At 38.4% G+C, this 12,562-nt stretch overlaps 1 protein-coding gene across 1 annotated transcript in view; it reads left to right on the top strand.

Annotated features, from left to right (window-relative positions):
• LOC108415343 (carcinoembryonic antigen-related cell adhesion molecule 5-like) overlaps positions 1-12,562 on the top strand; it is a 653,433-nt gene that overhangs the window by 627,443 nt on the left and 13,428 nt on the right. Inside the window, exons 8-12 of the mRNA XM_037547406.1 lie at positions 2,667-2,939; positions 7,842-8,111; positions 8,309-8,578; positions 11,290-11,637; positions 11,808-12,077. Coding sequence (XP_037403303.1) covers positions 2,667-2,939; positions 7,842-8,111; positions 8,309-8,578; positions 11,290-11,637; positions 11,808-12,077 — 1,431 coding nt within the window. The remainder of the gene's footprint in view (positions 1-2,666; positions 2,940-7,841; positions 8,112-8,308; positions 8,579-11,289; positions 11,638-11,807; positions 12,078-12,562) is intronic.

The following is a 12,562-nucleotide window of genomic DNA, read 5'->3' as shown; positions in this document are numbered from 1 at the left end:
TGATACTGATTTACTGAAAAGTCAATTGTTTACTGAAAATATGATTTATAGTGCTCTGGAATCTACATCTTGAAATAAGAGTGAGTTTGAGTTAATACACTTTAGTTAATGTATCAAGTTCAGATGGCGATAGTCGTGGACCATGTCTCAGTCTTGGAAAAGAGGGATGTGGTGTATACGAGCGAGCACTCTGTGCTCGATTATGTAAGCCTGTCATTATCACCACGTTGGGTGATTGATTGCTACTCACTGCATGTGTGTTGTTGTTGATTGCCCGAGTAAAAGAAGTTGTACTGCATCCTTGCTTCTGTGAATTACTGTTAGAAGTAACCCACAGTATTGATATTATATAGTTAGCACAAGACTACAACAATCCCACGACGGGGAAAATTTCACCTCTGCATTTAACTCATCTGTGAAGTGAAACACCACATACACACTAGTGAGCACACACACACTAGGGGGCAGTGAGCACACTTGACCAGAGCGGTGGGCAGACCAATCCGCAGCGCCCGGGGAGCAGCTGGGGGTTAGGTGTCTTGATCAAGGACACTTCAGTCATGTGCTGTCAGCTCTGGGGGTCAAACCAGCATCCTTCTGGTCATGAGGCTGGTTCCCTAACCTCCAGCCCATGACTGCCCCCGAATGTATTAGCTGTTATGTAGGTGTTACTGATAAAATGTCCAGTGAGTGGCCACTCAGTTTACACAGCAGGCGTAACTAATTACTGTAGTCTACTATGATCACTATTAACACAGTAGATGTGTTTGAAATATTTCTAAAGCATTTCATTTTTACTGCAAGCAGAATATAAACCAGCTGTGATGGTGTTTCAGAGCCGTGTCTACAGTGGAGACTCTGTCACTCAGAGCTGTGGATCAGGCAGAGTAAACCAAACACAGCTGATACGTTTCAGCTTCTTTGTGCAGAAAGACAGACGTCAGCAGTTAATTTACAGAATAATTCTGCTGTAAACTGTAGAGAACTGCTGCACATTTACAGCAGAAACACTGCAGTGATCTACTGTCCTCCTTAAAGCAGTGGACTGCAGTAAAGAGTGATGCAGTAATTAGCTGTGATTTGCTGATTGTATTGTGAGAGTCTGCCTGTCTCTGAACGTTGTGGTGATAGAGGACAGAGCTTCCCATCATTCCTTGCAGTTTTTGCAAGTCAGTTTTGCAGTCAGTGCAGCTCCTGCTTTGAACTCCCAGCCACTATAAAGATGTAGAACTCTGCTCTGCTGAGCTGCTGTGTTATTCTAGTGTAAAACAAGCTTTAGTCTGATAAATCATCAGAGCTCAGAGCTCAGAGCGGGGTGGGCTACTATGCTAGCTGACAACATGGATCAGAACAGATTTAGATGAGAACATGTTTGCAGAACAAATTAGTGAGTCATTATTTTATTATTTCTCTGTTCCACAGTTTCACTGAGTAACAATACAGGCTGATGCATTTTCATTCGTTTATCATGGTACTCTGTTGTATTTTTTGATGGAAATTACAGTTTGTGTCAAAATGAATTGAAAATATTAGGAATTTTAAGATGAGTTTATGTTTAATTTCGGTTCACAAAATATTTGATGGGTTGTGAGACAAACACTGCCTCTGCATGAGGACCCTGACCTGAAAAGGTTTGGCTTTAAAAGAATGCAGTTACTGTGGAGATAAAATGGGATTGGTTAAAAAACAACACAGTAAAAAGTGAATAATACACATTGTTTCATATTATATGTTATTATTATTATTAATAAATGTAAAAAGTACATGATTAGATAAATAGATCGATAAATAGATAGACAGACTACCAGACAGACAGACTATCAGACAGACAGACAGGCAGACAGGGAGGCAGGCAGGCCATTGTTCACAGGTAGTAAAAGTGTAAGTCTGGCCTGAGAACAGAAACACAAGAAAAGCCAAAATTGGATAAACCTGTAGAAAATCAATGATTGTGTTTTTTTGTTTGTCTCCTTTTTAATTACAAGTCATAAAGAGCGTAATTATCTGATGCTGTATTCTGTCAAAGTAATTGCTCCTCCTCCTTCTTGGTGTAAAACACACACGACTCCTCCAGTCAGTTCACTTTAGTAAATTGTTCCAAACTGTTTCTTTGCATAATCTCTCCTGATATTTTTGTGGATAAACAATGCCACTGCTCAAAATGCACATTCATTAGGTCAGTATCAGGTCAGTATCAGGGCCCCCAGTCCTGCAGCTCAGTGGAGACCCTGTGCTAAACGGGCAGTTCATGTTCGAAAATTACACAGTGCAGCCGAATTAAAGCAGTTCTCCTGTTTTAAGAGTGGGTCAAAATTCCTCCACTCGATGTAAAAGACGCATCACAAGTCATCACAAATGTTTGATTGTAGTCGTTACTGCCAAAGTTGGCACAGCCAGATATTAGGTTTTGGGGGCAATTACTTTTTCACAATAGTTTGGTTGATAGGTTAGGTAGGTCACATGGTTTTGGTATTGAATAAATCTTTATCTTCAATAAAGGAGGGATCATTTAATAGCTGCATTTTGTGTTTACTTGTGTTGTCTTTGTTTTAGAATGTAAAAATAGAAGTAGAAGAAATCGGGTGAGGGGCAAATACTTTTTCACAGCACTGTAGAAATCATCTTTATCTGAATTATTTGTTCTGAGGATTTCTTTCTCTCCACAGAGAGACCAAAACCTGCGGTGTCCATACAGCCTGATCATCAGGTGTTCAGAGGAGAGACTGTCACTCTCAGATGTGAAATAAAGGGAGGAGGAGTCTCTAACTGGCAGTACAGCTGGTTTAAAGATGGTTCATCCACTCCTGTCAGTTATAAACAGCAGTACAGTATCAGCTCTGTTACAGCGTCTGACGGAGGAACATACACCTGTAGAGGAGCAGTGAGAGGAACATCACGCTACTCACACTACAGTGAAGCCGTTACACTGACTGTATCAGGTGAGTGTGAAAAAGTTTTCAGCTCACTTAATACTTAACTAATGAATCAGAGCTCAATAAAACGTCTTCATTACATTGAATGATTATTAATACTTAACTAATGAATCAGAGCTCAATAAAACGTCTTCATTACATTGAATGATTATTAATACTTAACTAATGAATCAGAGCTTAATAAAACGTCTTCATTACATTGAATGATTATTAATACTTAACTAATGAATCAGAGCTTAATAAAACGTCTTCATTACATTGAATGATTATTAATACTTAACTAATGAATCAGAGCTTAATAAAACGTCTTCATTACATTGAATGATTATTAATACTTAACTAATGAATCAGAGCTCAATAAAACGTCTTCATTACATTGAATGATTATTAATACTTAACTAATGAATCAGAGCTCAATAAAACGTCTTCATTACATTGAATGATTATTAATACTTAACTAATGAATCAGAGCTTAATAAAACGTCTTCATTACATTGAATGATTATTAATACTTAACTAATGAATCAGAGCTTAATAAAACGTCTTCATTACATTGAATGATTATTAATACTTAACTAATGAATCAGAGCTTAATAAACGTCTTCATTACATTGAATGATTATTAATACTTAACTAATGAATCAGAGCTTAATAAAACGTCTTCATTACATTGAATGATTATTAATACTTAACTAATGAATCAGAGCTTAATAAAACATCTTCATTACATTGAATGATTATTAATACTTAACTAATGAATCAGAGCTTAATAAAACGTCTTCATTACATTGAATGATTATTAATGCTTAACTAATGAATCAGAGCTTAATAAAACATCTTCATTACATTGAATGATTATTAATACTTAACTAATGAATCAGAGCTTAATAAAACGTCTTCATTACATTGAATGATTATTAATACTTAACTAATGAATCAGAGCTTAATAAAACATCTTCATTACATTGTATGATTATTAATGCTTAACTAATGAATCAGAGCTTAATAAAACATCTTCATTACATTGAATGATTATTAATACTTAACTAATGAATCAGAGCTTAATAAAATGTCTTCATTTCATTGAATGATTATTAATGCTTAACTAATGAATCAGAGCTTAATAAAACGTCTTCATTACATTGAATGATTATTAATACTTAACTAATGAATCAGAGCTTAATAAAACGTCTTCATTACATTGAATGATTATTTAGAAGTTTAAAAACAATATTAAGCTTCTTTCAGAACTGGTCTATAACTTTGTACAGACTTCAGCTCACTGTAGTGAAAACACCACGTTCACTTCACCAGAGCAGCTTCGGCAAATTTAGAAACACAAACTCTGCTCTAAGACAGGCTCACACTGAGTCTTTGATCCACTCAGATTATTATGAAGTTCAGAACGTTTTTCTTTTGTAACTTCTACAGTTCTGAAATCAGGGTTCGCTGATTCCCCACTTCTTGCGTCCTTGCAGTGTTTTCTGTGCTCTCTTTTCTGTAAATCATTATGATTGAAATTTTAATCATTATAACAGCGTCATGTTCAGCCTCTGACTGTAAATTATGCTCTGAGACTCTGTTCTTTCTTCTGTTCTCTCAGCTCCTGTTTTTAGAATAAGGCTATTTTTACTGCAAAGGGTATTTTAGTGGTTTATAATCATTATTTAACATTTCATTATGTTCCTAAAGCCTTGACTGTGTAACTGTTTTACAGCTGACCATCCTCAGCAAACCTCGTATCTCCATTTCTGTTGACTTTCATTTTTTAAGATAATTTGAAAAAGCTTTTTGGCCTTTATATTGTGTGTAAAGTTCATGAAAGATGGGCCAAAATAAACGGCCTAAAATGACTTGGAAAGAAGTCTGGTTCCATTGACTTACATTGAAAGTATTGTATGTTTGTTCCTTCTCCTCTAAAGTTTCCATTTTGGAGATACAATGTTTTGTTCCGACAGCAGTGATATGCACATGTTCCTATTCAGATAATATTTCAGAGTGTTTGTTTAACCTTAGTGAAGCAGAGCTGCAGCCTGGGAAAGCCATTGCTCAACAGATGGTGGAGAGGGGCTGGCCCACCGAGTTAGGATACATTTTTTTGCCAGAAATGAAAGCATTAGAAGTAAAAATTTGCTATCAGTATCAAAAATACGTTCCACTCCTGTTCCCTAAAGCTACAGGGCAGGAGACTCTTCTGAAATGGTGTTTGGAAGATTTCTTCTACCCTAATATGTACTCTGTCCCAGAAAGTGCCAATTCTTTCACACTGCCAGAACGCATGAAAAAATGTTCCTTTTTCAGTTTTACATTTAAAACACAAATTAGATCTATCTGGAAACATCTTCTGTAAGCAAACAGGTGTAAAATATATCCCATTCATGAATTTAACATTAAGCTCATGAACACCAGATGAGGAACATTTGGGAAACAAGTCTTTACAAATATTGCACCAGTCCTCTTCTGTGATTGGTTGGCCTAAGTCCCTCTCCCAGCCTCCTCTCAGACTGTCTGATGATGGTTTAACATGTTTTAGCAAAATGCCATAAATTGGTGAAATCACCCCTCTAGCCTGGCTTTTCTTAACTAGCAACTCTTCAAGGTCGGTTAATTCCTTTCTGAATCTCCCATCCTTAATAGTTGAGATGATCAGGTGACGAACCTGGAGATATTTTAAAAGTCTGACCTAGGTAACTCGTACTCTTCTTGCAGTTGTATAAACGATTTGAGCAAATTTCCAGAAAACATGTGGGAAATGTTTTTAATCCCTCTGTCAAACCAAACTGAGAGTCCAGAGCTATTCAGCTGAGAAGGTAAATCTGGGTTATGGGCCAGGGGGGACAATAATGAAAGACAATGAGGGATATTAAGATATTTCTTAGCATCTTAGCAGACCATGGAAACACATTCCATGAAGCTCTCTACTCTGTTCTTGAGCTAAGCTGAAGGCCACATGAAGTTTAGAGGACTATATCGATTCTGACTCTGCAGAAAGTTGCCGACCTCTGCGCACTATACGCCTCAGCATCTGCTGACCCCACGCTGTCATTTTACATGGCCCACCACTTCGTGGCTGAGCTGCTATTGTTTCTAATCGCTTCCACTGTGTTATATTACCACTGACAGTTGACTGTGGAATATTTAGTAGTGAGGAAACTTCACAACTGGACTTGTAGCACAGGTGGCGTCAGATCACGGTACCACGCTGGAATTCACTGATCTCCTGAGAGCGACCCATTCTTTCACTAATGCTTGTAGAAGCAGTCTGCAGGCCTAGGTGCATGGTTTTATACACCTGTGGCCATGGAAGTGTTTGGAACACCTGAATTCAATGATTTGGATGGGAGAGTGAATACTTTTGGCAATACAGTGTATGTCAGCTGTGTAACTTTAGCCACATTATTTACAAATACTATACAGATACTGTTAAGTTTTACTTTAAAATGACCTAATATCTTAAATTTTGTTACATATCCGATAAAGAGCTACAGCTACCAGAAACAGTATAAACAAACATTGTAGCTAGCATGCTAACATTAGCTAAGTAAATCTTATCAGTCTCACATCACAACTAAAAAAAAAAAAAAACACCTCGTGGTTTATTGACAACAGGTCAGTAACATGATCGGGTATTAAAAAAGCATCTCAGGGAGGCCGAGTCTTTCAGAAGGAAAGATGAGGAGGGGTACACCAGTCTGTGAAAGACTGCACAATCAAATTGTGGAACAATTCAAGAATAACATTTTTCAAAATAAAATAGCATAGAACTTCTGTTTTTCATCATCTATGGTACAGAATATCATTAAACATCTCAGAGAATATGCAGAAATCTCTGTATGCAAGGGACAAGGCCAAAATACAGTATTTGCTGGCCGTGAACTTCGGGCCATCAGGTGGCACTGCATTTAAAACAGACATGATTCTGTAGTAGAAATCACTGCATGGGCTTAAAAAAACTTCTGCCGTTTACTGTCTGTGAACACAGTTTATCACTGCATCCGCAAATGCAAGTTAAACGCAAAGAAGAAACTGTACATGAACAGGATCCAGAAATGCTGCCACCTTCTCTGGGCCTGAGCTCATTTAGAATGGACTGAGAGGAAGTGGGAAAGTGGTCAGACAAATCTACATTTAAGATTCTGTTTGGAAATCATGGACACTGTGTCCTCTGGACGATAGACCACTCAGCTTGTTATCAATGCACAGTTCAAAAGCCAGTATTCCTAATGGTGTAGAGGTGCATTAGCACACATGACATGGGTAACGTGCACATCTATGAAGTCACCGTTAATGCTGAACAATATAGACATGTTTTGGCATCTTTCTGTTTTTTTCAGAGAAGCCTTGTTTACTTCAGCAAGACAATGTCAAACCACATTCTGCACATATTACAACAGCATTGCTCAGTAATAAGAGTCCAGGTGCTAAACTGACCTGCCTGCTGTCCAGAACAGTCACTAAAACATTTGGCACATTATAAAATGAAATATACAACACAGGAGACCCTGAATTGATGAGCAGCTGAAATCCTATACCAAACAAGAATGGGAAAACATTTCACTTTAAAAACTACAGCAAGTGGTCTCCTTGGTTCCCAAACGCTTACAGAGCATTGTTAAAAGAGGAGAGGATACCCAGTGGTAAACATGCCCATGTCCCTTTTTAGAACATGTTGGCATCAAATTCAGTAATGCTATGAATTAATGTTGTCATGTATCCTTATTGTAAAGTGTTATTGATAAACCTTCATTTAATCCAAGCTAAAGTTTAACCTTTGTTGGTGCAGCCCATTCAGAAACAATGACAGCAGATTTAAAGACTCATTAATAAAATACAGTGTATAAGACGATTGAACTACTGCTTGTGTTGTAAAATGAAAAGCAGCTCTGATTCATCATTTCATACCAACAGGAAAACCCAAACCGACTGTGAGGGCGGATCCTCGGAGCTCTGTCTACACTGGAGACACAGTTACTCTGACCTGTGAGGTGAAGTCTACTGGATGGGAGTTTCTCTGGTACAAAGACTCTCAGCCATTACAGCCTCAGAGTCCTGTAGATAAAGGCACCAAGACACTGAGTGTAACAGTGTCTCATGCAGGAACAGCAGAGTTTAGATGTGCAGCACGCAGAGGAGCCTACACAACACAGACCAGTGCTCCAGCCGTGATCACAGTTACAGGTTCGTCTGTTTTCTTGCAACAAATTTGACTTTAGAATAAATAGAGGAGGCATTTCTCATATCATTTATGATCAGTTATCCCATTATTCAGTCATTTTTCCAAACTCACGTGCATCTTCCGATTATTTGAATATAATATTTGAAAATTGAATATTTTAGTCTCAAAAGTTTCTAAATCATTCGTCCTGTTTTTACAGCGAGACCAAAAGCTACAGTGACAATACACCAAGCTGATCCTGTGTTCATCGGAGAGACAGTCACTCTCACGTGTGATATAGGAAGTCGACATCATTGGCAGTATGACTGGTTTAAGGATAGTAACCCTCTCAGTGAAGCTCAGTGGAGGAAGGAATACACCATTTCTAATGTTGCTGCATCTCATAGAGGAGTTTATACCTGTAACGGAAGACGGTCAACACAGCCGCGTTACTCAGAGACCAGTGATGCTGTTACACTGACTGTATCAGGTGAGTAACGTCTCAGTCACAAAGTCTTTCTGCTGTTATTACTTTGAAACACTGAACTGCTTTTAATGCTCTGCTTCTAAATGTTACACCTGCAGTTTATTCACTAGACAGTAAATTGTGTATAACTGACAGCATCTTCCACACCAAACGCATTTTTTCAGACATCAAAAGTATTTTTTTCACCCTCTATTTACTTTTGTGAACTCACTGTGGACAAAACCTCACTGCCCAAACACGGTCACCTCTGCTTTTGGAATGACTGTAGTGGAGCTGATGGAGCAGCTGAGGTCCAGCTAAAATAACTTTTTCACAAACGCTAAAAGCCTCAGAATCTCTGAAAACATACAGTCAGAAGAAACGTCTTCATCTTAGAATTTATAATCTAGATTTTATTTTAAATCGATTGGAGATGCACCGCTTAACTTTAAACATAGATGAAGCTACAGACACGAAACACATATCAGACCATTCAGCAGACGCAGCTCAAACCAACTAGCGTGACGTCATCGAGCGGTGACGTCAGCATCAGTACGTAATTTGGCTGGAATATCACCCAAAGTCTCGATATTATTGCTCTGCTCTTTGCCCTTCATATTCCAACAATGGGTTAAAACAGTGACATGATTCACAGATGATGCTGACCATCTTGGCTCTGTGGAGATTTCAGCTAGTAATCCAGTCAGTAATCCAGTTCAGAAATCCACCGTCCAGTGAAATCCACCTTGAAAAACACAGATAAATAATGAAAAGATAATAAGGGCGTAACGTGGAGCGAGGAGGCGGACGCACGTGCTGAGATAAGCGGGATTTATTAAGGGCAAATCCAAAATCAGGGTCGAGACAATAGAGAGAGCCAATACGGAGAGATCGTGGGGCCGACATGACCGACACCAGAATCAAACCAACTACACAGACAGAGATTGAAACAAAGCAAACATCAAACACAGACCAATACAAAGACCAGCGAAAACAAAGGGCAGACTCAGGGCTTAAATACACACCAGGAAGATGAGGGACAGGTGAAAACAATCAGGGGCAGAGTCACAAAAACAAGGGGCTAAACCAAAACATGAACACATGGACAGGACTGGGAGGAGCCGATCGTGACAAAGGGTGAAAATATTGTTTAAAGCTTAATAATATGTAAAAATCTGTTGTCATGATGTTCATAGGCTCTTCATGATGGTCAGGAGCTAAATAGAAAGACTGAATGCTGAGTCACCGCCTCAGAGGGCTCAGTTATATATTCAGCTTTACTAAAGCATCACTTCTTCATGGGTTCATGTTTGTGGCCCTTAAAGTAAAGTGGTGAAATATTACTTCTTTATCACTGTTAATGATTAAATAACGGACAAAAGCCAATCATTAAGATTTTATTTATCTTAAAACATCTTAATCCATCTAATTGTCTTTACAGTCCTCTGTCAATGTTTCAAAAGAAATAAATACACACAACACTAATAGTAAAATGTTTTAGCTGCACATACAGCTCAGTAAACACAACAGCACAGTTGCAAATATGCGACATAGAACACAGACATTCCTGATACAATAGAAATAAGCAGCGCCTTAAAATGTGCCTGATGTTCAGTTTATTAGAACAACATGTGAGACTTTAAAATGGTTTTACTTGATCCATTCAGGCCACTTTCCTAGCAGCAAATAAACACTGAGCTAAAGCTTTATTATGTGACAAAATCAAAATCAAACAAATAAAAATATAAAATGTATTTTCTCAGCTTTTTATTGTCTTAGCTTCACAGACACAGCACCAGATATTTAAACAGTTTTCTTCTAGTTTCACTGACTGACAGAGAAGGACAACCTGTCCTGAAGAAACAGAAACACATGATGATCCCACCTGATCAAATATGGGTCTTTGGTAGTTAAAACTTGTGAGAGGACTGTATACGAATATCATGAGATCATCATAAAGGCGTTTACACAATTAAAGAACATTTAACATTCAGTCGTCATGAAGAAACCAGGAGCCATAATTACTTTATCATTATCAGTTTATTAGTGTTTTATTTAACACTAAACAATTTGAAACAAACTTTAATTGGAAACTATCCAAACTAATCTGAATTACTCACAGCCTGCTAGCCTTGAGCTTACACAGTAGCCACAAGCTAACCCGCTAACAGTGAGCCAGCACACCAGCTGTGAGGAAACATGTTAGCCACACACAAAGACGCTAGAGTACACATAAGCTGCACTTACCAGGAGTGTGCTTTAGCACTTCTACTCAGTTTTGAAGTAAAGAATGGAGATTTTTTAGGGAAGGTACTGTTTGCCCTCACTGTGGATCTGCCTTTAACACCTCATTACAGTCTATGAATGTAGATTCATTCATGTGTTACACGTAAAGATACTTTTCTAAATAAAAACATTATTTAACGGTGTTCACTAATTATTTCATCAGTAACCAAACAGTGAAAAAGAAGGAAAGAAATAATTCACCACTTTACTTTGAAGGCTACAAACATCAGGAACCCATAAAGAAGTAATGCTTTAGTAATGCTGTATATATAACTTCACACTCCTGTTCAGTGAGGAGCTAAAGTTTAACCTTTGTTGGTGCAGCCCATTCAGAAACAATGACAGCAGATTTAAAGACTCATTAATAAAATACAGTGTATAAGACGATTGAACTACTGCTTGTGTTGTAAAATGAAAAGCGGCTCTGATTCATCATTTCATACCAACAGGAAAACCCACACCGACTGTGAGGGTGGATCCTCAGAGCTCTGTCTACACTGGAGACACAGTTACTCTGACCTGTGAGGTGGAGTCTACTGGATGGGAGTTTCTCTGGTACAAAGACTCTCAGCCATTACAGCCTCAGAGTCCTGTAGGTAAAGAGACCAACACAGTCAGAGTAACAGTGTCTGACAAAGGAAGAACAGAGTTTAAATGTGCAGCACGCAGGAAAAACTACTTCGACTACAGTTACCAGCGCTATGACGGCTACGACTACGACAACAGTAAGAAACGCCATGTCTACTACAACGTCTACAACACACATCGCAGTGCTCCAGCCATGATCACAGTTACAGGTTCGTCTGTTTTCTTGCCACAAATTTGACTTTAGAATAAATAGAGGAGGCATTTCCTGTAATTTCATGTTCACTTATCCCATTATTCAATAACTATTTTCAAAACTCACATCTTCTGATTTCATATTTAAGTTCCAAAAGTTTCTAAATTATTCGTCCTGTTTTTACAGCGAGACCAAAAGCTACAGTGACAATACACCCAGCTGATCCTGTGTTCATCGGAGAGACAGTCACTCTCACGTGTGATATAGGAAGTGGACATCATTGGCAGTATTACTGGTTTAAGAATAGTAAACCTCTCAGTGAAGCTCAACAGAGGAATGAATACACCATTTCTAACGTTGCTGCGTCTCATAGAGGAGTTTATACCTGTAAAGGAAGACAGTCAACACAGCCGCGTTACTCAGAGACCAGTGATGCTGTTACACTGACTGTATCAGGTGAGTAACGTCTCAGTCACAAAGTCTTTCTGCTGTTATTACTTTGAAACACTGAACTGCTTTTAATGCTCTGCTTCTAAATGTTACACATGCAGTTTATTCACAAGACAGTGAATTGTGTACACTGTGCACAATTATTAGGCAAGTCTTATTTTTGAGGATTATTTTTATTAATGACCAACTACAGCGCTCTCGGTTAATCCAAAATTTTAATAAACCTGTTTAAGAAAAATAAAGTGAAGTCAGGTCAATTGGACATGCCCCTAGGTGTGAGTGACTGTCTGTGTCTGTCTGTCTGCCCTGCGATGGACTGGCGACCTGTCCAGGGTGTATCCTGCCTTCCGCCTGATGACTGCTGGGATAGGCTCCAGCATCCCCCCCGCGACCCTGATGGAGAAGCGGCTTAGAAAATGGATGGATGGAAAGTGAAGTTTTGGGTTTCTTAGGAGAATATCTATATGTGCACATTTACTGGGCAACTATAA

The sequence above is a fragment of the Pygocentrus nattereri genome, chromosome 2 (assembly GCF_015220715.1).
Source record: "Pygocentrus nattereri isolate fPygNat1 chromosome 2, fPygNat1.pri, whole genome shotgun sequence".
In the NCBI taxonomy this organism is placed as follows: Eukaryota; Metazoa; Chordata; class Actinopteri; order Characiformes; family Serrasalmidae; genus Pygocentrus; species Pygocentrus nattereri.
Note: the sequence above shows the minus strand (reverse complement) of the source record. Positions and strands in the feature narration are given on the sequence as shown.